Source organism: Lissotriton helveticus, chromosome 10 (assembly GCF_964261635.1).
Source record: "Lissotriton helveticus chromosome 10, aLisHel1.1, whole genome shotgun sequence".
NCBI classification, from domain to species: domain Eukaryota; kingdom Metazoa; phylum Chordata; class Amphibia; order Caudata; family Salamandridae; genus Lissotriton; species Lissotriton helveticus.
Window position 1 is genome coordinate 940,714,809 of NC_136071.1, and position 27,235 is coordinate 940,742,043.

General features: G+C 41.9%; 1 protein-coding gene across 1 annotated transcript in view; it reads right to left on the reverse strand.

Annotated features, from left to right (window-relative positions):
* Positions 1–27,235, reverse strand: part of ITGA8 (integrin subunit alpha 8) — a 713,969-nt gene that overhangs the window by 136,290 nt on the left and 550,444 nt on the right. The window contains exons 22-23 of the mRNA XM_078663606.1: positions 26,174–26,253; positions 16,966–17,046 (exon numbers count right to left, since the gene is read on the reverse strand). Coding sequence (XP_078519732.1) covers positions 16,966–17,046; positions 26,174–26,253 — 161 coding nt within the window. The remainder of the gene's footprint in view (positions 1–16,965; positions 17,047–26,173; positions 26,254–27,235) is intronic.

Below are 27,235 nucleotides of genomic sequence, written 5' to 3' on the forward strand. Positions count from 1 at the left end.
ATAATTGCAGTGCCCACAGCCTTCTGAGCAGAGTCTTTGGCACTGGCATTAATTTTTTTACTATTTAAGTACTGCCCAACTCATAGGCCTAATCAACAGATCAAGAGATTTATAGATTTTCCTTGTGCATCATATGTACATCTCACAAAACCAGGAATTGTATGAATTTTATGATTTTTGCTTGGACCGTTGTCAAATGTACTCTCATGAACAAACGGCTCTAGTGATATTAGCTGTATGGTATGTACAATTGACGTCTAAAGTGATGTGGTGAACATTGCGCAGTGCATTCTGCACACATCCAGTTTCACATTTCTCACAAGATCCTCTCTGGCTCAAGCAAGTCTGACATGTGGAAAAACCAAGCGATCAGCATAAGCGTCAGGAACAGGAAATTATGTGGGCTATCATTAATCCTATAATTGTGTCAGCACAATAAAAATAATGCACAAGCCTCAGAATGCTGTCCTATATGGTTAAATAGAATATTACACTGCAAGGTAGTAAGGGGCATCACATGATCTCTATAAGGAGGTGGAGGTGTAAGGTGAGCATGTAAAGATGTTTGGTCACGATGGCAGAAGGTAGGAGGGTGCACACTGATCAGGGCCCATTGGGTAAGAGCATTCAGCATAGGGTGACAAACTAAGGAGATGAAACTATAGAGACAAAGAAGAGGAACAAAGAATAATGCACATGTAAATACGAGTTTACAACTTAGGTGACCAATAAAGTTGTAATAGGATAAAGGTTGTGACACCAAGGTATTACATACCTGGGATACACCGGGAGATGTTGCTGAATACCGGATTGCATTATTAGGACTCCAACAGAGATGACTGGACGGGGCTTAAATAATATTGTCATACACCGTTAGGCACACAAGCTGTTAGAGAGGCCACATCTTACACGAGATGAAAGCCTCACATTAATCAAAATAACTTATCTTCCAGTGTTTTGTGTGATGCTGACAGTGCCCGCAGCATGACTTCCACCAAAAGAAATGCCAACAAGAAAGCCATACCATCAAAACAACTCATCACCTAGCTGTACCACCGTCTGACTGCAACCTATGATGCCATGAAGTCCAAAGTGTCTACAAAAACATACATTCTAAGTTCTGAGCCAGCGGCGGTTCCCCTACAATGGTGGAGGAGCGTTGCCCCACTGGCTCAGAACCAGCAGCTGAAAAATAAAACTGTATCTTACTATTGTTTTATTTTTTAGCTGCTGGCTCTGAGCCTGCTTGTGCAGGGAGAGGTGGACCAGGCCATGGGAGGGGGGAAGAGAAGGACTGGTATGTGCACTTGTAAGTCTTAGGCCGGCCAAACTGACATGCGCACTTTGCTTTCTCCAACCTGGCTGTACTGTACAACTGGGTTGGAGAAATAGCACAGACTCTCTGTACCTTAGCGAGTGTCTCTTTAGGCTGCATTGGCCAATCCCCACACTGAGCTCATGCTGGAGAGCAGCGCAACGATTGGAAGAGTAGTCTGGAATGCTGCCCCTGGGACTCCTGGGAACTGCAGAGCAGCGAAACAATTAAAGGCAAGCCGGACGTCATCATGAGGAACGTTTTGAGATTTTATCTATTAATTCTCTGCATGCTACCCCCTCCCCACGCTCCCCTGTGTCCTCTCGCTGGCCCTCCAAACAGCCCCCCACTTTTAAATGATATCGGCCGCCACTGTTCTGAGTACCTGCTAAACACACAGACATGAATGCAACATGGCCTCAAAGTGAAGATGTCACATTACAGCACACTCTAGCCCTTCACACCCTTCTGGGACACTGTATGAGCTCAGCACTGTACCAAGCCACCCCCCTCCTGACTCAAACATTAAGCTCACATAGCAACCAGTCCAACATCCCCCAGTGAGCCTAAATATTTCTGTAAACTGGTCTCGCCAAGTGGCACATCCCGTAAGATGAGTTGGAATGGCAGCACTCAAGCCCCTGTTGGCACAACGTGACAAGACTGGTGCAGTCTGCAGACTGGTGCCTTCCCCTCTCGAAGCTGATTTTACATTGCTTTTGATGTCCTATTCTTACATATTTTCTAAGTTTAGTACTACAGCCTGGCACTCACATTAAGAGCTTCTTTGTCACTGCACCCTGAAGCTATCTGCGGTCACAATGCTTTCATTTATTGCAGTGTTTAAAGCAGCCTGAAGCTACCTCCTGGTACAGGCTGAGCTCATTCCACTGTCTAGCTTTTCATTAGAACGCGGGGATTAGGGTCTGGACTGGTTCATGAAAACGTTTATTTCTGCACAATTAAGTCTGCAGGCTGCATTTATTACGGTGAGTTCTTAATGAACAAAAGGACTACAGCACGTGCATAGTACGTCACAAAAATTGTGCTTACTGAAATCCTCCATATTACTGTACAAGCACGGAGGGGGCAAATGTCCCACAGAGGGACGTCTGACACAAGCATCACATGAGGGCGTGTCATAAGTGGTCCAATCCAGCCCTGGAGCCAGTCAGGGCCTCCTGCACTTCCGGGAGCCACGTGCTCTGGTCAGCTTTAACTCGGTTGCCCCAGGCCGCTGCTGCTGCTTTCAAGAGTGCCGCCATGAGGGGTTCAAGGCCACAGGTGTCACTGATATCACCCAGCGATAGGAAGGGGGGCTCAGAGTCACCCGATATGGGGCAGGGGCAGTGGGATGGTAAGCAGAGTCCAGGTTGGGGGTGGGAACCAGGCCAAGGCAGGGTGGGTAGTAGCAGAGGGGTTGGAAAGAGAGGCATGAAGGGAGACAGAGCATTAGCAATATCCACCCACAGATACATTGTCATAGCTTTCAGCAGAAAAATGTTGGATCAATGTTCATTACTGGGTGCTTGAAGAAATAAAACTGCCCTTTGAATGAAACAAGTCGCTGCAGTTGTTAGGCAGCATCAGCTTGTCAGGAAATACGGCAGAGCAACTGTAACAGAAAAGGGAATACAGTTAAACTATGGTTAAGACTAAATAGATGCTCCAAATCAATACGCCACTTACTTTGTCAATGTGCCAAGCTCTTCGGGCACCTGCATTTTACTTCCGCAGTAAACTCTGTGAATTTTGTGTGCCAGGTGGTGTCATCATTTGAAGCGTTACAAATGTAGCTATAAAAACTGAAGATTTGGAAAACTCAACCACTAAGCTAAATACAGATGAGCACAACCAGTGCCTAAAGTTGCTCATTTAACTGAAATTCTAAGTACATTTTGGCTCAAAAACGTCATAAGACGCCCCAAAGCGACATGACTAGATTTCCTCTCCTTACTTAGATACATTAAAACCTATAAAACAGATTTAAAAAAAGCGTTTTAGGGTTGGCCTTCTGGTCTGTTTTATGTCACCACCAGCTGACTTCTCTTCAGCGTATGTCTCCAATATTATGCTGTTTCAGAGAATAGGAAGCCTGTTTTCTTTTATTGTAAAGTGCATGATGTCAGAAAAGTCTGGCCTTACTGTGCATCGAGGGGTCACAAAAGTCCAAAGCGCTGGTTTTATACTCATAACAAAGAAAGAACAGGAACAGCGTTTTTTCAGAAGCCCGTCATTTTACTTTTCGGGGTTTGCTCTGTTTTAAATACAGACATTTAAATTAAACAACCATCTCTTTTTTTTTAATGAAAGACACGTTTATGAAGGAATATATATGTGGCTTATGTGGGCTCAAAATGCAGCATAAGCAAGCAGAATTTTAAAAGTCAAAAATGTCACATACTGAATTCTGTATATATTTTCTCATAGTTTAAAGCATGTGCTTAGCTTAAAAGCAGCAAAAAAAAATACGTTTTGCGTCTTTAAGGCAATTGAAACCATGCGTGTGTAACGTAAGTCTGTGTGTGTTTGTTTCACATCTGTGCATATGTATGTGTACATTTCTTTCGTGTCAGTGAGTGGGTGTATGTGTTTATGTACATCAATATGTGTTTACCTATTAACACGTGCCTAGAAAACAGTGTGTATGACACTTCTTTGTTTATTTAGATTTCCAGAAATACTCAAGTAGGATCTTTACATTCCTTTATTTTACTACACTTCTTTTTTAACTTTTTATTTAAGTTCAGGCAATCATGGTAAATAAGCAATCTAAAGTGGAGATAATGAGCCCTGTTCACAAAGGTAAATTCGGTAATAAATGAAGTTTACAATCAAATGCATCCCTTTTACACCTGCTAGATATTCACAAAGGGATTCCTAGAAGTCATCAGCCCTTTGACATGTACACAGATCTCTATTTATTTATTTTATTTATTTATAAAGTTTTATATAGCGCGAACAAGGTCCCGAAGGATATCAGAGCGCTTTACAATATGATCCCGAGTATGGAGTCCTTCACGTCGATAAACTTCACTCATGGGGTGGAAACATTTTTGTTCAATGGCGTTTCACAGAGTAGTTAATCCTGGAAGTATGTTAACAGCCACAACCAAGTACTTTTATGTGCATGCACCAACTCCTCAGATTCTTCTTTCCATCCTGGAAATGGTAGGATTTTTACTCCAGCACCGTGCTGGTATAATTCCCTATCAATTGAGTGAAAAGGAATTGATCACTGCCAAACATGCTGGGGATCTATGGGAAGGGCTTTCTTCATGGGGAAAAATATTGTCATATGGAGAAAAAAGTGCCTTTTCACAGGAGATGTCATTCCACCGTGAAGAGATCCCAGCTATGGAGAACTCCGCATAGGGAGAAAGGGACTCTGATTTAATTGTCAAGTGTCCTGCTCCTGCCACAGATTTCCAGGTGTACTCTTGGGGCTGTTTATGAACAGAATAAAGTGGTAAAAGTTTTGGGCAGGCAGAAGTGGAGATCTCTGCCTGTACTTGTGTGACTCTATTTGTGAATAGGGTTTATAGCGCTCTTCTTCAGCATCCTACACAGGGACAGGTTTACGCTGCTTTAGGTTATCCCATCCATCTTGCTAATACTCCAATTGCGATGCAGTGCAGGAGGAACTCACTACCTCCATAGGCACATGTCTATTCTTTCCCAGCAGAGATGATACTGCTGTTACCATCATTGCTGAGCAAGTACCACCGGTAGTCATTCCAGAAGCCTTTCAGTCATTTCTCAAATTGCGGCAATCTTCTATTAGATTCACCCCGTACAATCTACGTAGCTTAGTCTAACAGGGATGCTTAATTACAGGGTGACCCAAACCTTTTCAATCAAAATGATGTCCATCTCTTTGTGAGGATAAGGGACAAATGAATAAAAAGAACCATAGGTCACCCATAGTTTGGACAATTTATGTAGTTATGCCAGATGTACTGTATGACAAGGGAGGGTCAGTTCTGTTCACTACTTTTCCTACCCAAAAAGTTTGCTCAACCTGAACACTTCCACATCAGATGGAAAAATTAACACTTTCACAAAATAATTAAGTCATTTAGAACTAAGGACATTATTTACTATTCTATTTAGTAGTCAAAAACTCGGAATTCTGAAACATCACACAGTTTGACACCAAAAGTAGTACCATTAGGGGATGTATGACGTTACAACGCATACTTTTACCACGCATACCATTACAACGCGGTTTTTACCACGCATACCATTACAACGCATAGCGCTTTGGGGTGCTGGATAGTGAATAGTTTAATTTACTATTCCAACTCCAGTCCCCGTGGACACTAGGGAAGGTTATTGGATAGTAAATTAACCTATTCCCTATCCTAGAGCACCCCCCAGCGCAATGCGTTGTAATGGTATGCGTGGTAAAAACCGCATTGTAATGGTAGTGCGTGGTAAAAAATGCGTGGTAAAGGTTGTATACCACCATTAGGATGCTGTTCCTATGGCTATCTAGGTGATGTTTAATAACAAAGAGAGAGAGGGAGATAAAGGAGTCACTCTTGGTCCCCCTACACAATATCAAAAACAAGGAAAGAATGAGGCCAATCAATGGGAAAAGGAGAGAGAGCCAGCACGAGGAGTCACTCTTGTTTAAAATAACCCTCACTCACCAAAATAGTTGGTGACATGCTTCATCATTGGGTCCCCACCAAAGAGGCCGAGTGCCTCTCTGTTGTGCTACAAGGCCTGGTTACATCGGAGCAGGTTTTTCTGTGGGGTGTGAGTGCAATTGTGAAAAAGTGTGATATAAAAGATACCTTAGTTTATTCCCCAAACATTTTAATGGTGAGAAACAAGGCACCAGTAAAACCAAGTGTGTTGGATGTTTCCTATCTGGCTAAATTGACCAGACACATCCTATTTATCTAAGGGATTCTCGGTGAGCTGGATTTCCACCATCATTGCCTGAGTTTCACTTATTCTCTTGATTTAGCAGCATAGTCATGTTCTTCTCTAAATTGGATTTCATTACCGGCAATGCCTGCAAAAAGCGTGCACGGCTAAAAGCGCGCCACTGATAACTCTTTGCTATACGGATAATGAGCACCTTCCGCATGTACCTGTGTAGCACCATGTGTTCGTGTTAAACTCACTTGTCACTGACACGGATACCTCAGAACAGGCTGGTAGCGGAATACACTACACTGCGGAGAGCACTAAACAGCAGCACAAGGTAAAACACTCTGGATTATGTTTAAACACCCGAGCGATGATATACTTTATGCTCTGTGATTTGTTTTCATGTCTGTTTATTCTTACAGATTTTATCGGCTTTTGGAAATCCTGAAGGCTTGATCGGCTAAACTGTGAGTTTGTTCAATACATCCCCCACAGGTTAGGGTGCGCTTTAGCGTGCGCATACTGCAGTGTAGGTTTGGTCCTGATGAATGCTTCGCCAATAGCATTTTGAAGAAGTAACATGTCGACCAATTTTTGCACTCTTAGATAAATAGGATGTGTCTGGTCAATTTAGCCAGATAGAAAACATCCAACAGACTTGGCTTTACTGGTGCTTGGTTTTCCACCATTAACGTTTTTGGGGAATAAATCAAGGTATCATTTAAATCACACTTTTTCACAATTGCACTCACACCACACAGAAAAACCTGCTCCTCTGTAACCAGTCGATGTAGTACCACCAGAGAGGCCGAGTGCCTCTCTGGTGGGGACCCAATGATAAAGCATGTCACCAACTATTTTGGCGAGTGAGGGTTCTTTTAAACAAGAGTGACTCCTCATGCTCTTTCCTTTTCCCATTGATTGGCCTCACTCTTTCGTTGTTTTTAATATCTAGGTGACGTGGCAGAAATATACAGCTGGAGGCAATATCCTGGCTTTAAGAGGTTGCATAGATTCTAGTCATGTCACATTCTAAATATTTGGGCTTAAACTACTGTGGTTAAGCTAATTTAATATTAACAAGTACTGTGTTCCTTTACGATTCTGGCCAGGTTTCTTTTATGTAAATAAATCCAATAGGTTACATTAAAAACAGTAACCATCATATCACACATACATGCACACATCAGTAACATCCCACATATCCCATATATTCAAAGCTATAACCTAAATACACCAAATATTCAACCATGCACATCAGACATTAGATCTCACATACATCAACAGAGCTCAAATTTGCTCCACACCTATCAGATTGGACTGTACAAATAATATACTACGATCATCGTAAAGATATGCAAAAAGACTGAGAAAGGTACACCAACAGTCCCCTCATATGCCAAAATGTACACACATAGCTTATTTGAATAGAAAGCGGCCACCCACCCAAAGATCGACAAGAGCACAACGCTGGGAACACTTTGTCACAGCACTACTCCGTCTCCAATGTGGGATGAACATCTGTGAATCACATGTGGAGGCACCCATAGAAAGCTTACAGTGCTGTGCGGCCACACGTTCATTATGCATTTGTACAGTTGCGGATATGAGCAATACAGTAATAAAAAAATAATAAGTGTCATTGGAAAAATTGAGCAGCACCAGCACCAAGAGTCGGTAGCAGTATGGACATAAGGTTACCAGGCTAAGTGAATAACTGAACTACAACCATGGAAATAATTTAACACTACTTCATGCATAATTGAACTGCACCGCAACCCTAATTTAATAGTATTCATAAAGACATAAAAACAGCATTCGAAATATGATAAAGTGACACATGTGTGTGCTTAAACAACAATAGCACAGAACAAATTGAGTAGAAGTAACAGAGGCACAACTGAGAAAGCTCACTCCATAACTGAGAAGCACCAGCAGCTTCACTGAGCAGGTGCCTGCATGATTTAACCCCTTTGGGGCGAATGACGAGCTCAGCTCGTCATGAGCGTAACGTGCCCTACGCGGATGACGAGCTGAGATCGTCACGTAACGCGGTAAATTAAAAAACGCAGCGCGCAGCGGGAAAACTGCTAGCGCGTATGCGGTTAAGGAACTACTTCATAAGCGAGCATGCAGTCCTAATTAAGAACGACATAAGCATAATCAAGAAGTTTCACACTGGTTTGAGAGGTACCACCGGCACTAGTCTAGAATCCATTCAAAAATATTCATGAAGAGTTCCTGGTTTGGCATATTATCTGTGTGTTTCAATGTGTATTGCGAGGAGTACGACAGGAGTAAAGGTCTTTGACATTTCAGGCCACAATCAATAATATAGGCTCTTAACCCTTCCCGTGCTCATGACGAGCTGAGCTCGTCATGAGCCGTGGAACGCTCACACGCGGGGCTAATTCCCCTGCTGTGCTGAGCGTTCCATTACACGGGCGTGGTCGTGACGAGCTCAGCTCGTCATGAGCACACGAGAACCGTGGCTCATGACGAGCTGAGATCATAACTGACAAGCACAAAAGCATATTTACGGCTCCGCTGTGGTGTTCCTGGCCGGGCTTGGCTCCGCCGACCCCTGCTCTTCGCTGTGGTGGTCCTGACCGGGCTTGGCTCCGCTGGGGGCCGTGGAAGACTACAACTCCCAGCAGCCTCATTGCGGCAAGGACGCCGCACTTGCAATCAGGAAGCGCCTGGAGGCGCATAAAGGACCCCTCGCCACTGAGTCCAGGGGGAGGCGTTTCTTACTAATTGGTTGCTGCACACGGCCGGGCTCGGCTCCGCTGTGGTGTTCCTGGCCGGGCTTGGCTCCGCCGACCCCTGTTTTTCACTGTGGTGTTCCTGGCCGGGCTTGGCTCCGCCGACCCCTGCTCTTCGCTGTGGTGCTCCTTGCTGGGCTTGGCTCCGCCGGAGGCCGTGGAAGACTACAACTCCCAGCAGCCTCATTGCGGCAAGGACGCCGCACTTGCAATCAGGAAGCGCCTGGAGGCGCATAAAGGACCCCTCGCCACTGAGTCCAGGGGGAGGCGTTTCTTACTAATTGGTTGCTGCACACGGCCGGGCTTGGCTCCGCTGTGGTGTTCCTGTCCGGGCTTGGCTCCGCCGACCCCTGTTCTTCGCTGTGGTGTTCCTGGCCGGGCTTGGCTTCGCCGACCCCTGCTCTTCGCTGTGGTGCTCCTGGCCGGGCTTGGCTCCGCCGGGGGCCGTGGAAGACTACAACTCCCAGCAGCCTCATTGCGGCAAGGACGCCGCACTTGCAATCAGGAACGCCTGGAGGCGCATAAAGGACCCCTCGCCACTGAGTCCAGGGGGAGGCGTTTCTTACTAATTGGTTGCTGCACACGGCCGGGCTCGGCTCCGCTGTGGTGTTCCTGGCCGGGCTTGGCTCCGCCGACCCCTGTTCTTCGCTGTGGTGTTCCTGGCCGGGCTTGGCTCCGCCGACCCCTGCTCTTCGCTGTGGTGCTCCTGGCCGGGCTTGGCTCCGCCGGGGGCCGTGGAAGACTACAACTCCCAGCAGCTTCATTGCGGCAAGGACGCCGCACTTGCAATCAGGAAGCGCCTGGAGGCGCATAAAGGACCCCTCGCCACTGAGTCCAGGGGGAGGCGTTTCTTACTAATTGGTTGCTGCACACGGCCGGGCTCGGCTCCGCTGTGGTGTTCCTGGCTGGGCTTGGCTCCGCCGACCCCTGTTCTTCGCTGTGGTGTTCCTGGCCGGGCTTGGCTCTGCCGACCCCTGCTCTTCGCTGTGGTGCTCCTGGCCGGGCTTGGCTCCGCCGGGGGCCGTGGAAGACTACAACTCCCAGCAGCCTCATTGCGGCAAGGACGCCGCACTTGCAATCAGGAAACGCCTGGAGGCGCATAAAGAACCCCACGCCTCCTCGTCCCACGGGACGCGCGCGGACGCGCCCGGGAGAAGCCCGGGACAAGGGCGGGGCCGTCTGTGGCCGTCAGGGGCCAGAAGAGGCCGGGCCACGGACTTTGTCTTTTTCCCCAGGATTCAGGACTAACTGTAAGAAATACCATTATTTTATGGTTCTTAATTGAAGTTTGCTTCTTTGCCTTAAATACTATATAGAACTTTCATTCCCCTCAGCACAGACACTGCTGGTCATCTTTACTTGTGTTTAGTATCTCTGGTCCTAACATGTCAAAGTCCAGAGTAGCTAAACCGGCAGCCGTTAATGAGACAAGGACAATAGATAACTATCTTGTTAAGGTAGTTAATAAAATAAATAAAGAAAGGCGATTATCATTAAACAGGACAAGCCCAGAAGAGATAGGGTTGAGCTCGCCCACTTCCCCATTGCCTCACCCAGATATTAGTGTGAATAACCCTAACGTCAATGCCACCAGTGATGTATCCATCTCGATGACACCAGATGAACGGGTAATTACAACTGATTCTATTCTTAGTCTGAGCCCAACACCCTCCCCAGTACAATCACCTGCCCACTCGCCGGTCCGGAGAATGGTGCGGGCATGTAGGAAGGTCCCTGTTAAAAGGGCGGTGGGCCGGAAGTCAAAAAAGGCTGGTACTTCTCCTATTACATCACACAGCGGTGGAAGTATTTTAAAACCCACAAATAACGCAGAGGAAAATATTTTACATCCTGACCAGATAGAGCTTCTGGCATCCATTTTTGAGTCGAAACTAGAAGCAATGGTTAGAACACTGGTGACTAAATTAGAGCAGGTCGTCCAAGAGGTCTCTAGACTAGGGGGCCTTTTAGATTCTCATATGGCTCGGCCTCATACATCTACGAGCCCACCCCCTGGCCCCTTTATTTTTACTGGAAATACTATAGCCGGGGCTACCGAACCTGCTCCTGTTGGTACAGTTGGTACATCTACTAGTACCAGGGATACAGGGTTAGCGGTCACTGTACAGAACCCTCGGGCCTCCAGTTCACAGAAAATTCCACCCTCTACTCTACCTTCGGGGGGAACACATATAGTACAACCATTAGTACAACCATCGGTACAGCCAGCTACACTACATACTGCTAGCCAGAAGTCTGTGGCTGGGGGAGAAATGGGGGGGAGAAGTAGGCCTAGGAGGAATAACCCAGTAAACCTGCCACCGGAGTGTGTTCCTTACACAGTGGTACTAACAAACGTTCCTGAGGTTGACTCTTGTCTGACTGACTCTAGGCTAGAAACCCATGCAGCCTTAAAAAACAAAACACTTGCATGGTTAAAGAGGAACTGTGGGTTTCCTTTTGCATTTTATAATGATATAATATCTACTCGCAGAGTCAGTTGGATTGGCAACAGAAGAAAGGGATCAAAAGGAGATTGTATCATTGTAAATTTTAAGCATCCCCAACATGTGGCAACAGTTCTCCTCAGAGCAGCATCTTTACCAATTGAGGAAAACTCTGTATGTGCTAGACCCCTTGGCTTTTTTCTATAATCATTTGGATAATACGAAATGTCCAACACCGCTCCAACATAGGTATCCAGTAAATGGGCACAGAGGGGAGGTGGCAGGTCGTGTTCCAAATGTTTCAAATGTTTCAAATGTCCAACAATGTCAAAACACTGGGGATAGGTACTGTTACCAGTTAGCAAATAGGCAATTTGATTATTCTTTACCGTTATACAATCGTTACACAGCATTATCTTCTTTAGAGGAAAACGATTGACTGCCTATTACCAAGGGGAGCACTGACCAATCACCGGTACCGTCATTAAAAATTGCTACATGGAATGTTGCGGGTATTAAGAATAAAATTGGAAATGCTGATTGGTTAAATACATTGAAATCTTTTGACATCATTGCCCTACAAGGGACATGGGATCAATTTAATAGTTTTTCTTTGGATGGCTACAGCCACTTTTGTAATCATGCAATTGGTAGTGTTGCAGGAAGAGCTAAGGGAGGATTATTAACCCTTTTCAAACTGGACGTAAAAGGTAAACTAGTGGAGTGTTTTTCGGGATGTGAAAATTGTTTGATTGTTGAACTTTCCACTCAGGATAAGGCCAAGATTCTTTTTGTTAATTTTTATAATCCTAACCCAAATGAATGTACCAGTCACAATTTGGAAGTACTGGATACATTTCTGTCAGTCTATAGCGCAAATGGAAATACTTTTGAATTAATATTATTAGGGGACTTTAATATTCACCCTTGCACCCAGCCATGTATGAGTCAGGATGATGAAGGTCCTCCCCTCTCCTTACCAACCCACATGGAACACACTAGGCGAGGAGAGTTACTTGAAATCTTTCTTGCGAGATGGAATCTATATGAGACAGGCTGTGGGAAAGGTACAAGTAGGTCCCCTACCTTTAAAGGAAATGATGATGGCACCATTATAGATTATATTTTTATGTCTTCTTTTTTGTTGAAAAATGTCATAACTTATTATACAGAGGTATCAGTGTTTAGTGATCATAATCCTGTTTTACTTGAAGTGAGGCACACAGACCTACTTTCATTAATAACGGTGACAAACAGAGGGGGACTTAATGTTGCCGTTAAAGATCAAAAGCGTAGGTTAAAATGGACAAAAATAATCCCTGACACATTTCTTCCAGAGGTTTTGTCTAAAGTAGAGGATGAAGTTGCAGTATGCTTAGCGAATCGATTAGAGAATAAAGAGGTTATATTGGCGTTTGACAACATCTGCTTTGAAATAAACCATAGTTTACAGATTGGTTCTAGGCAGAAGCCACTCTTGGGAAAAAGATGGTTCGACAAAAGATGCACGAAGGCGCATGGGGAGTTACTTAAAGCACTGAAAGCCATGCCTAAAATCGTGTTGATATAACTAAAGCAAGGACTGCATATAAAAAAGCTAGCTATGAAAGAAAAAGGGATTTGAAAGATACAGCATGGGACCAACTTCTCGACCCTGGAACATTAAAAAACAGTGGCTTATTTTGGAAAATCATAAATCAGCCACTTTTTTCCGAGGACGAGAATAATCCCCTTGATGCGAATATCCCAGACGAGGGCTGGATCAATCACTTTGAACAGAGCTATGCTGGAATTAGTAGTGCAGATGTCCCTATTGTTACCCCTGAAGTAGAGGTGGGGGAATCACAAAATGCAGAGGTTTTTGCCATCAATTTTGAGGCAATAGAAGTGGAAAGGGCAATAGAGTTGAGGCAACGGGCCCTGATGGGGTACCAGGAGATGTCTTCAAATGTGCCCCGAAATTTTGGTCTAAAGTTTTATGTAATGTTTTTAACGTTCTCAAACAGGACAATATCCCGGCCTCCTGGAAAAAATCTATTATCATACCGGTTTTTAAAAAAGGTAACAGGCAAGACCCCTCCTGCTATAGACCGATTTCACTGATTGATTCTTCAGTGAAAATATTGGGTCGGGTTATTTTATCCAAACTGAATGATGGGTTAAATGAGAAAGGGGTCCTATCAAATGTTCAGTATGGTTTTAGACCAAAAAGGAGTACGATAGATCAAGGTCTTAATCTGCACTTATTGGTAGATAAATACACCAGGGCCAAGGAGGGGTCCATGTACCTGGGGTTCATGGACCTCTCGTCTGCTTTTGACCTTGTAAATCGCTCAAAATTGTGGCAAATTTTAATAAAGATGGGCCTAGATAGGGCACTTGTTAATCTTTTAGCGGACTTGCATACTGATCTTATAGCGTCAGTTAGAGCTACCTCGGAGGGTCGATGTACGAGTCATTTTAAATCTGAAAGGGGGGTCAGGCAGGGGTGCATATTGGCACCCCTCCTATTTACCATCTATATAAACGCCCTAGAACCAGCCCTAAAGGAGGCAACTCTTGACGTCCCTCGTGTGGGTGAACTTGGAATTCCAGTTCTTCTATACGCGGATGACGCCGTTTTGCTTTCACGGACTGGTGTTGGACTCCAACGCCTTCTGGATGCTTTTGAAGACTTCATGGGTTCTTTGGACTTAAAAATAAATGTAAGGAAGTCTCAAATTATGATAATGAGCAAGGGAAATAAAAATAAGTTTTTAAAAACGTTTATATGTGGCAAGCAAGAGCTATGTAGAGTAGCCACCTTTCCATACCTGGGGATTACATTTGACGAGAGAGGTACTTGGGGCCCCCAGTTAAAAAATAGAAATATTTCCCTCGCAAGATCAGCCTCTGCACTACAGGGTTTCGCGAAAAAATTGGGAGCCAGGCCAATAGCAACATTGATAAAAATATATAAAGCGAAATGTCTTGCTGTGGCCACCTATGGGAGTGCAATTTGGGGATACTGTTCCCCTGATGGTATCCAGATCACTGAGAATACATTTTTAAGAGCTGTTCTCTCAATTCCACAGTCCACTCCAACAAATACAATCCACACTGAATTAGGAGTAGGATATATTACAGACTTGATTAAAGTGGCTCCTGTTTTAACATGGTTAAAGACTTGGCTGAACCAAGAAATCCCCCTCAACCATAGCATACTAAAAGACTGTTTGCAGCTAGATAGAGTCAATAAAATTCCGTGGCTAGCCTATATCAAAGACAGTCTTGTAAAGTTAGGGAGACCAGAGCTCTTCTTTTCCCCGGCCTCTATAACAACTAGGGATATTGCTCTGATTAAAGGTATGATGGGAGAACTGCTAAGTCTGGAGAGGGAACAAATGGAATTAGAGAAACCAACGGTGAGGGCTAGCATTATTATGAGCCCCCAAAGCAGGCCCAGAACTGTATTTAACGACTGTGAACAAACCCTATCACCGTTTTCTTTTAACCCGTTTTCGCTTTAATTTGATCCATTTGAACCTCGGACATTTTCCAACTTGGAGTACCCCAGACAATGCGACGCTGTGTACTTGTGATAATTTCTCGACCCAGAACACCTTGCATTTCTTGATGTTCTCTGGACACTACACGGAAGTAAGAACAAAATACCTGATTCCTATTTTAAAAGAGGCAGGATTTATTCAAGTCAAGCCAGCTCTCCTGTTTTTACAGTTATTGCAGACCCCAAGGATTATGTTCCATGTTGCAAATTTTCTAGTGGGGGCTGTTAGGATAAAGAAGAGGAACATGATTGACAATTCTTCCATCATGGCTGTGTAATTGATGTAATTATATAATGTCTATACCAGAGGAAATGCCTACCTTATGAAATTGTTTTGTGTCACTGTAATCTGTATGTGATTATGACGACTGATTTAACTGACCTCTTTTTATGGTATTTTAACCTATTTTAACATGTATTTATAATAGAATATATTTTTATACCTCATTTGTAAATATATAGACTATGTAAATGAATCATGATTTTACTCTGTATTCATTAATTAATTAATTAATTATGTATTTTTTGGTGTGAATATTTGTATTGTGCTATTGTCTTTTTATGATATTGATTTATCGAAATAAAGTATTTTGACTGACTGACATATTTACGGAGCACACTTGCATAATTGAGTAGGTTACTGACTTACCTGAGCAGTCCAATGGAAACACTGAGCACAACACGGAACAGAAATAAGCTAACCTAGGATGTGATATTATTGAGCAGCATCCAAGTATATGTTAAATGCACCTTCACCTATAACAGCAGAAAGCAGGTCTGATGGTATTTTCTTTGCTTACATAGGAGTTCTGATGGTTTATAATGACATGATATTTAAAATCGGTTTTGTTTATCATAGCACATGGCTTATTGTGGAAAATACTTAACTTGGGTACAGTGCATCAGGCACTATATTTGCTGGGACAGATGTAAGTCTTCAGTAATTTTAATATTTGTATTAGACACAGATGTTTATGATAAGCACACAATGTATTTTCGACTGTAGTGGAGTAATGTTCTTGTGTACTAGTCTCATTTATAAACCAAACTTAAATAACTTCTCTTAATCAAATTCAGAGATTTTTGAGTAGATATGTGATGTCAGTTCACGTACTTCAACTAGATTGTATTATTCAATCAGTCAACAAGTCCAGCTCTGGTTATCAGTCCCCACTGGACGCGGTCATTAGGTTGAAAAAGCTAAAGCTTACATTCAGTGTGTTGTGTTGAGTGTTATTTGTTTCATTTCCTTATTTTGCCACATGGGTATTTACTAATAGTTATGTATAACATCCATTTTGGAGAAGATATGCACATTCATGAAAAGATATATTTGAGCTACCTTTGGTCAAATCCAATTCATGGTATATAGGTTTGAAGAGCCTCTTTCTCTAACTGGAGTCACCATGGTGTAGTCACTAGGGTGTCAGTGTTTAAGAGGTGATATTTCTTGGTGTAGTCACTAGGTTGTCAGTGTTTTAGAGGTGATATTTCATGGTGTAGTCAGTGTTTTACAGTTGATTTTCTGTAGTGCAGTCACTAGGATGTCTGTGGAATGCAGGTGAGATTCTAGCAAACAACCGCCATGGTAGTACCTCTTCTTTGAAAGTTGAGTCTTGATATTTTAGGACATTTAAAGTCATGAGATATTTGCTATTTATTTTCATTTGAGTAAAATCACTTGGTAATGTTATATTATTTACGTTTTCGTTTTTTCTCTATTTGTAATTTGGCTGATGTTAATTCTGGGGTGGAGTTAGTGTGAATGAGTATTGAAGGATTAAGTAAGTCTTTTTTCTTTTTTTATCAACAGTGGCTTGTTCCATTTGGTAGGTGACTAGCTCTAGATGTATGTGATTAAAATAAACGTGTGACACATAAGAAGGGGTCTGCAATGTCTACTCCAGTGGCAAAACTGGAGAGTCATGTGAATTTGCCACGAAACACCATTTAATACTTTACACAAACAAACATGAAAAATAGGCATTTCTTCAACAAACTACTCACCCTCTTATCTCCACTTTAGCAGCAGCACTGATGTTAACTTGCAAGCTCACAAAATTACTGTTTGGGTTATCCTTATTGGAGCTATAAAAAGTTGAAATACATTACATCAGCACAGGGTACAAGTAGAGTAAAGAACATATTGCAAAAGTTACAACTTCTCAAAATATGAAATAAATGAACAGAATAAAATGGAAAACAAGAGAAAACATGCATGAACGTTAGAGGAACAAATCACTAGCCTCGGAAAATCTGTGAATCAAATACACTAGTGGCTCTAAACCTTGTTTTTCTGTCGACCCCCACTTAATCCTTAATGGAGCTCGGTGTCCCCACTAAATACATTTTGGAATACAGGGAGCCACATAAAGTCAAAACTGGAAGCAGGGGACTTCAGCCTAAACATTTTCAATTATATGAACTGCAAAACAATACACAAAAATGCAGAAACAAGCATTCATCAAACAAATACACAAATTATTACATATTTTATTTAATTTACAAAAACGAATAAAATATCACCGTTTTAATTTCAATGGGAAGGTTGGAGCTTTTTTAAATTCAATTGAGGCCACTGATTCTCCATACTACATTCTGTTTGATGCTCTTGCACTGCTCCCATGAATCAATCTGTGGATACTAGCTTAATTTTTAACCTCCAATTTCAAAATCCTTCACATCTACGGACAAGTTTAAAATGTTGCTTCTTTATTTATATACACTTCATTAATCTGCTAATATTATTTCATTCCTAAGCAGTCACAGACACCCTGAGTATACTTTGCAGACCACCCGGGATTCCCAGACCACAGGGTAAGGACCGATGCTTTGGTAAAGAAACAAACATCTGTTCTCAGCTGATACTATGTGATTCCACTCCAATTTTGTGCATGTGGCAACAATTGTTCATACCACATTGACATGTAGCATTAACGCATTAACGTACAATAATATATTTTACCTGGGCAGATCAAGATCGTTCTCTCCTTTACATATTTCTCACAGAGTAATTTTATGGAATGCAGTTTCAATGATGTCAATGCTACTCAAGCAACAACGCTACAGAAATTATATGGATGGCATAATGAAAATTGCACTAAGCCTCCAGATGCCCGGTTCCCACATTGCATTTAACTTTCCTGCCTGTCAGAGTACCACAAGATATATTCTGCCTCTTTTCACAGTTTCACCAGCTATAGCAATCTTGGCTTTATTGTTAAGAGTCAAAAAACATTTCTTCATACTGGTCATAGTTAATCATTATCTTTAAGGTCACTGATGATCATTCTGGGAGTATCAAAAAATAAAAATCTTCATATTTCAACTCTTGTTTAGCTTTAGTTGCTATCAGGATTTTCTCTTTGTTTCCTAGCTCTGTAACATGAAAACTTAATCTACTATGGGCTTTTTTTCTGCGTGCTGGGTCTGGTGGCTCAGTGGACTAATGTGTCCCTTGTAAGGGCCTTTGTTCAACCTCATGGTCACAGGTTCAAATCCAGGTGGGTCCACTCAGCCTTCCATCCATCTGAGGTCAATAAAATGAGTACCGTTGAGTTGGGTAACAATAATCATCTGTTTTTCAGCGGCTTGATACACTTGGGTGATATACACATGTTATGTTATGTCATGCCTTGATTTGATGATGTTTTTCAATATATCTAGTTTAATTTGAGTATTGCTGCTCCTTTGGCCCCCACTCAGACAGCTAGACCTCGATCTGATTCTGTCTAACTGTGTTCAACAGAATTTCCGTCCTGTGGGCCATTCTCTTTTATTAATCTTGCACTGCTATTTCCATGTTGTCAATTCTGGGGATAGGATGAACTGTAGACTCTTCTATTGGATCTGCCGAACTTTGTCACAAAATTTACTTTTTCTTTCTGGCTATGTCCACCTTCACTTTCTTTTCCAGTCCCTTCTTTTTAGACAAGGCGTTTTCTGGCTGACAAAATGGACATCTCATTGAATTTACACTTGCCTGACTTTGACTTGGCCACACCCTTCATTTCTGTTGCGATTACATTTTGTATTTCCACTAACAGTTCACTACCACTATTTGATACTATGTTTTTTGCCCCCTTCAAGTCAATCAGCTCAGGTTACTCCCATTGTACACATTCCCCCTTCATCCACCACCTTTGGGTTTCTTAACATGACCCGATTCCCATTTCGTCAAAGAGTTGCATCATCAATTTACAACGGTGGCGTAAATAGTAGGCAGCACCAAAATTAAGACCAGGGGAAACCTGGTCGTATACAGGTGAAACGAGGAGAAATGCTTTATTTTGTCCTCGTTTTTGCTGTCTCCATGTGTGCTGCATTGTGTAGCACACATAGAAACAGTACATTGCCATTGATTGTTTATGTGTTCAGGAAGGGAGAACTTTGTATGCCTGCATTGTCACTAGGCTGCCAAGTTTAGCACAAGCGCAGGGGGAAACGCAGGGCTGTACCATATTGTTGTAAAGTACGTGGTCAATAGGTTACAGGTTGTCCAAAATGCCGCGGCCAGGATGCTCCTGAAGATCCCCAGACAGGAGTCATTGAGATCCTCTCTGAAAAAACGGCATTGGCTATCTATTCAATATAGGGTTATGTTCAAAGCACTCTGCCTTTCCCACAAAGCCATGCATGGCAGAGGTCCAGCCGTGCTAAACACATTTGTCTCCCCATATGTCCCCAATAGGTCCCTCAGGTCCTTCTCTGACTTCCTTATGAACATATCAAGGATAAAAAGATCGAGATGGGGTGGGAGATCCTTCTCACACCTGGTCCCAAAGCTCTGGAACTCAATGACCATGGAACTCAGACTGGCTAAAGACGAATGGAGTTTCAGGAAAAAACTTAAAACTTGGTTGTTCCCATGATTCCCTACTTCTACCCTCTGCATGCTCTCGGTAGAGCTGTGAAACCCTTGGGCATCCATGCTCTTTATAAATGCCATACACATAAACATAAATACGGTGCAGCCCTGCATTTCTGAAGTGGTGGAGCGTGGCGGTAATCCAAGAAGGTTAACGCCGCTCTCCGTAGGATCTAAAATGACTTCTGTCGCATCGAGCAAAAACAACCGAACCGTGTTCTGCATTTACTTACACAAAATTTTCAAAATGTGCCCACGGGTCAATATTTGAATTACAGAGGCTGGGGTTTCGGACTAAAAAGTTGTGTTTGCTATTGTCAATGAAATGCATTTCGACATAGTTCACTGACAGGAAGTATTCCCACGTTTCTGCAATTTATCACATCTTGAATACAATGTAAGAGAACAAAAAGTTTTGTTTACCCGCTATCACATCTGGCGAGCATCAGGCGAATGGACAAATGTGCAAAAGTCATACTTTAACAGAAATGTGTCACTTCTGTTTGGAAAAGAAGAATCTGCTACCAGCATTCTGAATTATGGGCAGCCTAGTTTTTTGTACTGATTATTAATACGTTATGTAGATAACACCATCTGTACAAATTAATGCCTTTATGGAACAGCCATTTCTACAAAAACCAAGCTTGATAGTAAAGCAAACATAAAGTGACCTTTACTCCTTTTTGGCAAGCATACTCACATAGATCACCAGATTTAGAACTACACAAATATTCTTCCAAAAATAAAATACGGAGCATGATACACAACTGTGGAAAACACTATAGACCAGCACTAGTTGAGGTGACCGTGATATGCAGATCTAGAAACTACGGAAAATACTGGATTATACATGTGCATAATGAATAAGACAGACTTTTAACAACAATCTGGCATAAGACTAATTGATTCTCAGTATGTCAGAAGCACAACGTTTTTAATGCAGTAAAAACTGGATGTTTACAAGCAAAATATTGAAAAAACATTTTATCATGCAGCTGTTCCTATTTGGTAATAAATAAGAGGCGACAGCTCAAAAATCTACTAAATTCATAGATTTACAGAATTTAAGCATAGGCCCTTTGTGACTCAATGGCAACATGGGAAACAAGTTGAGACAGATCTCTGACCAGAGATCTAACATTAGTGCAGCTGGTGCAGTGACTCTATGGTGTGAAGGTTCCAGAGCAGCCCATTTCTTGCTGACTATTACAAGCTAAAAAGGAGCGAGCACCCAATTTTCCTTCCTTGCATTAGAATACATGGTACATTTGCTACATCACTGCTGCTTTAAGAAATGTGTGGAGCAATTCTAAAAATCACACAACAGCAGCACAATCAGATTGTTATCTAATGGTTATTTTACAACCCAGTGCACAGCAGGCCATATTATGAAAATTGTCGTATTACACACAACACATGTTATGAAGGTGCAGTGAATGTGAAAAATGAATATTTATAGAAAATGTTGGCGCTTCTTTGTTTGATTTAGCATTGATTTGCACTGCTGGTGCAACACTAAACTCTACCTACCTGAAACTCAACCCATGAAGACTGATTTAATACATCATGCCAACAAGACTAAACTACCACAGGTACAAGCCTGTCGCTCTCACATGAACCTAGTGGCAGCAAACAGTTGTCATGCAATGCAAAATCCCTTTACAACACCCTTGAAGAAGGCCATATACTGAGAGAACAAATAACAAGAAAAACAATTACAAAAGGTTCCACCACTCCTTCCTGAAAAAAGTGAACCTCTTTCCTTTCAAAAGCAGTTTTGATTTATAATAAAGCAAAATACCTAGTCTTCTCCCACTTGTATAGAAACAATGCTCTACTAAGTTCAACATAGTCTGAATAAGTTCAATCATATATCACCCCAAAGCTGAACAAGCTACACTTTGACCCGCATCATCTTCAAGACCAATTTCATCACCTATCAGAAATGACAAACCAGACATACCTGGCCAAGAAACTGATTGCCTCAATCAGACAGTGCCACACCAGAAGCAAGGATCATTTCAGACTGGAGACACAAATTTGCAAGCGAAAAACAGAAGGCATGCCTTCTCCATCTTTGCACCAATAATCTGAAATAATATTCCCACTAACATCAGACTGGCTCCAACCCTCCTGTAATTCAGAAAGAAACTGAAAACTCTTCCGGTTCTCTTGTAATTAATGCCAATGTTCCTTTGGCTGCTGCTTTTGTTTAGTGCTCTGTTGCTTCCTAACTAGGTCTGCGTTATAGAAATACCAATGCATGCATATATTCAGCCATACATTCATACATACAAAGTATCATTTGCCTCCTCATTAATCCTCAATGTGAAGGAGTTATATAGGCTGATTCTGTGACAGGGGCTCTTGGAATCATGTGTCATAATTAGATACATAACACATTAAGTATGGCGAATTAGCCTTTAACTGTTACAAATAAGGTGCAATGTTCCACCCTGCTCCTCAGCACACCTTTAACTGGATGCACCATACACAGACTGCGACACCTCATCCGATTACAAGAAACTCACACCTGCGCAGTTCCTGCACTGGGATCAGTGCATTTGAGAAAGGCTGACCAGCTGTGGGAAGCTGCCGGGCTGCTTGGCAGTGACTTGGCAGACCTGGCCTCACATTTAAAGGGAGCAGAGATCCTCTTGTAGGTGGTTGCAGTGATTGATTATACCTAGCTGCATGGGGATGCCTGGGCATCCCTAGGACTCCCATACCTCCCTCCCAAAAGATGCCCTCTGAGGCAAAGGATTCCTTTATTTGCATGGGCCATGCCCTATGAAAATGATTAAACACCCCCTCATAATCACACTAGCTCGTAGTGTATGCTGGTTTTATTCATTTTACTGTAGGGGGCTCACAAGTGTCAGTGGCCTTTTCTGTAATGCTAGGATGCTCTGGGGGTCCAATTAGTGGGTTCATATATTTGTTGCAACCACAGATCCTTTTAAATAATAGGCCCCAGGTATACTTTATTGAAAGGGTAACTATAATGGCAAACACCCTTCTTCCCTGCAAGTAACCACTGCGCCAAAAGCTATTAACCGACATTACAAATAATAATATTACTCACCCTCAAAGCCTTGTATGGTTTACCTACTAGAATGACTGCACACATCTGGTACCCAATAAAGTACAAGTGTGACAGGCCCATCCAGAGGAAAGGGAATTTCCTGAAAGCAACACTCCTGAACAATTCAGCCAAACATGTCCAAAATGGCTTTGCATATTTTACAAAGAGGATCATCAATTCCAAACTGCAACTAGCTGATATTGTAACTAATTTCATGTTAGGGACATTGTAAACATTTAACTGCGCCTCAGACCTGTATCGAGAAAGGAGGCCTCTAACAACTGGTATAGCCCGGAAGAAGGGATATAAGGCTGTTAGAACATTATACCCACTCGGGGTAGAACTTTCTAAATTAAAAAGAGAAAAATAAAACGACAACTATTGGAATAATGGTGCAGAAGACTTATAACAGTCATTATTGGCCCTAAGCAAAATGCTGTGTACACTGTTAGGGTAAATGCATTCTGCTTTTCTTCTGTGAAAGATGACAGAAAGGTTAAGCGTGTTTTTTCTCAATGGCCTCCTTCAGTCTCCTTCCGCTTCTGTCTGTTTCCTCCCTTGACTCCCTCACATTTCCTGCTTACTTATCTTCTGTGTTTTTTTAACTCTCAAATCTTTTTTCTTATTATTATTTATAGAACAAAGCAGGACAATGTTGTTGATGCCATTTCTCACTGAACTGATAACAAACACAAAAATGTTTTTGGCAGAAATTAACAACTGGCCGATTGCTGCTTCTAACAAGCACTGGCAAAGCCATTAGCTATGGCTTGTATTTTGAGTCCGTACTAAAATATTTAAATACAAACACTGCTGTATTGAAACAAAACAAAAAATGATTGTTTTCTGTGTATTCAGTATCTATGAGGAAAATAATTTAATGCATCATGATTCAGTGCTTTTGTGACATATATGTCGATTTGAGATTTTGAGTTCATGAATCGAATCGAAGTTCATGACACATTCTTGATGTATTACATTCCCTCGCCTAAACAGCAAAAAGCACCACCAGTTTTTGTGAATCCATCTTTGCATGAGGTGTCAAACTTAGACAGGTTTTTGGGTGCGATAGAAAGAAAAATTCCATGAGAATTATTAAGCCCATCATCCACCAAGCAATGTGGCATTGAGTTGCACTGTCTCCGAAAGTTTGTTTCACTAATATTTTTGCTTGTTTATTTGCGAAGCATCTTAGACAGAAATACTACAGCTTTTACATTCAACAGTACAGGGGGATTCAGCAAAGGGTGTTATCAGAATGCCAAAATGGGGTGCAGAGGGTGGTGTGTATCAGCCGTAAAGTTTGAAGGAGAGGGAGCACCAATGTAAATAAGTGGTGTTCCGCTCAACCAAACTCAAGGTTCCTGTGCTCTATTTTGAATGAGGGAGGTGCAACCTGTACTCCCTTTCCCTGGCTTTGTCCATCATGCAAGTCAGGTCGCTCAACATGAACTCCAGGCTCAGATTCCAACCAACAGGAGAGCATAGAAATGAAATAACACTTAGCTACTGACAGCCTATGGGATCGGAGGTCTAGGAGTCTGGAGGGTCTATTCAGCCTTCCCCCAAATGTAAAGGATGGAACTTTGCAGATACTTGGTATTTCCAGAAAAGAAAAGAAGGTCTTCTCCTACCATTTGTGAAAGAACACTTTCACTCTTGTTAGATAGAAGCTATCTGTAAATTGTGAGTGCTATTACAAAATAGCAAATATAGCATATATTATAGTGTTTCATCCAATCGTGATCAATCATGTGCTCACAGGTCAGTGATCAATCATGATCAGCAAATTATGTCTCTGGATTCCAAATCTGATACTGGTACATAGTGTTTTTGACATCTGAATGTACCACCTTATCCTAGGTCCTACTTAAGGGTTACATTAAAAATCTTTAGAAAATATCTGAATCTAACTTCCTGATTCTGACTACAGTGACAAAAGATAGTTTACTATTGATGTCAAAGTTGATATATCTGTCAAAAATAAAACCCATATGGCAGTATCAAAGGCACAGTGGTGTAGCTAGACCTTTGGCTGCCTGTTGCACAACCTGTGTTGGCTACCCCACGACAGCTGCAGGTAAGAGCGGGGGTTGCTGGCAATCCCTTGAGACAGCCGCAGGTAGGAGCGGCATGGAGGTGTGCTGGCACCCCCTGTGTTTGATGTGATGGCTGCAGGTAAGAGCAGGGGTGCCACCCCAAAACCTCATGTTGCCCAGGGAAGACAGCTCCCTCCCCCCTTGCTACTACCCCCCACCCTGCCCCTCCCCCTCCCCACGTCACCACCCAGCAGGTACTACCGACCACCGCTGATAATGCCTACTGCTGGTTTCTGAGCAATGCTTTGGGACTCAGCACTTTTTCTTTTACAAATTAAGCACTGATCTGTAGCAATTTTATGCTTACGAAAGGGGTCTCAAGAATAATACCACATCTTGGTAGGTCCTTGGGGGATACAATGATGTTCGCTGCAGATGAGACTTGCAGAGTATTGGTTTCATTTTGGACGGCGGTAGGCAATCACTTCTGGTACTGTTTGTACCAAAAACCATTACAGCTCTGAAGGTGGCAGAAGGGAGAACTTATTGAATGAGCGTCTACCTCATGATAATAGGCCCTGCCACTTCCACAGCTCTCATGCTACATCCACTAGTGAAGGTTCACCCTGTGGTGGGACACCCTACATCTCACCAATGACCTTGTGTAATGGGCAGTACCGTAACGCTGACACTAAACCTAGTTTCTGCTAAACTGTATTGTTCTGCCATTATTAAAATAAAGCCTCATGTGTTGGAAATAAAAATACACATCGTTTTACTGTACACGATATCAATAAAGGCTAGACTTCGATTAAAAAAATATTAACACAGTGTAGATGTTCATCTGTCCTGTCTACCTGACAAGTTAACCACATTGCTTTTAGAGAAAGCCTGGTCTGGTTTTGGAAAGACTAGCTGACAACTCCCTTCCATGTGAGGTCTGAACATTTTTAAGATTTACTTGTGGACACTAAATACAACCTGCTAGCAAATTTTGCTAGCAAATGTTATTTTTATATACCATATCACCCTGAGGTGACTGCATCATAATAGGCAGAATTTTTTAAAGAAAATTCCACTAAAATAAAATGAAGTAAAACAATTCCACTTAAATAAACTAAAGTATGAGTATATCTTATTTAAGTAACTTTGGAAATCTTTGTAAAACATGTTATGTCAGTAAAATGTATCATAAATCTTACAATTTCAAAGAGACAAACTAACCTTCTCATTTGCAGATCAAATTTGATGCTGAAATCTGCATTTTCCAAATGCTGTACAACAAATCGCAGTCCGACAGAAAGCTAAGGACAATTGAGAGACCATCAAGTAATTTACTTGCAAATAGGTAAAAAGACATTTAAAGCATAAAATATAATAATCTCCGATACATGACTAAAATTTGGAAACAGGCTGTGAAAGACCAACGACAGGAAATCGGCGGGGAATATTAAAGTATTGGAAGCAGTAGTAAATCTCAAGCAAAGGACTAATTTGCTGCGATTAACCTAATGCTTTACTCTGACAAAAAATGAGCTTTTCTCAAGAAGTCTGCAATTATTTGCAGAACTGCAGAATTACTATCCAATTTGTTTATTGTTTGTGGCTTAATTAATTGTGCATCTAGTAAAAACAGTAAAGACTTCCATCACATACAAAAAAAAATTATAAATAGAACTGTCTAAAATACTGCATAAGAATCAGAAATGAGACGATGTCACGTAGTGCCGAGCAAATTCATTAATACAGTGAAGTACAAATCGATCAATATTTCAGTTTTCATGTAGAAATAAAAAAACTCACTGTAGAATACATGATCAATGACACACTCTGTACAGACAGATTTTTCTTACTAACGAAAACTCATTTAAAAAAGCATTGTTTGCCTGGAAAGAAAAAAACTCAAGTTACAAGCCATGGGTCAGACAATAGGTACTTGTAGTATTATGGTAGGTTTGACCTCCATGAAAATATTCACTCAAAAGTCAAGTACGTGAAAATTGAAAATCACGCTATGAAGCTTTAAAATCACTCTACAGCCTGAATTTTACAATTAAAAACATATGTGCAAACAACTGTATTCATTAAACCATGCAACAAAAATATGTTCTAAGCAAGCATGCATAGAAGAGGGTTTCTTATCTACAGAGCTGTTTTTTTCCAGGAGAGTTATACTGTACGCTTAATGGGTGTATTTTCAAAAAGAAAATATCTTCCATTTACTAAAACTATGTAATCAGTAAATGTGCATATGGTTCATAGCTGAATCTCATTAGACTAACAGTT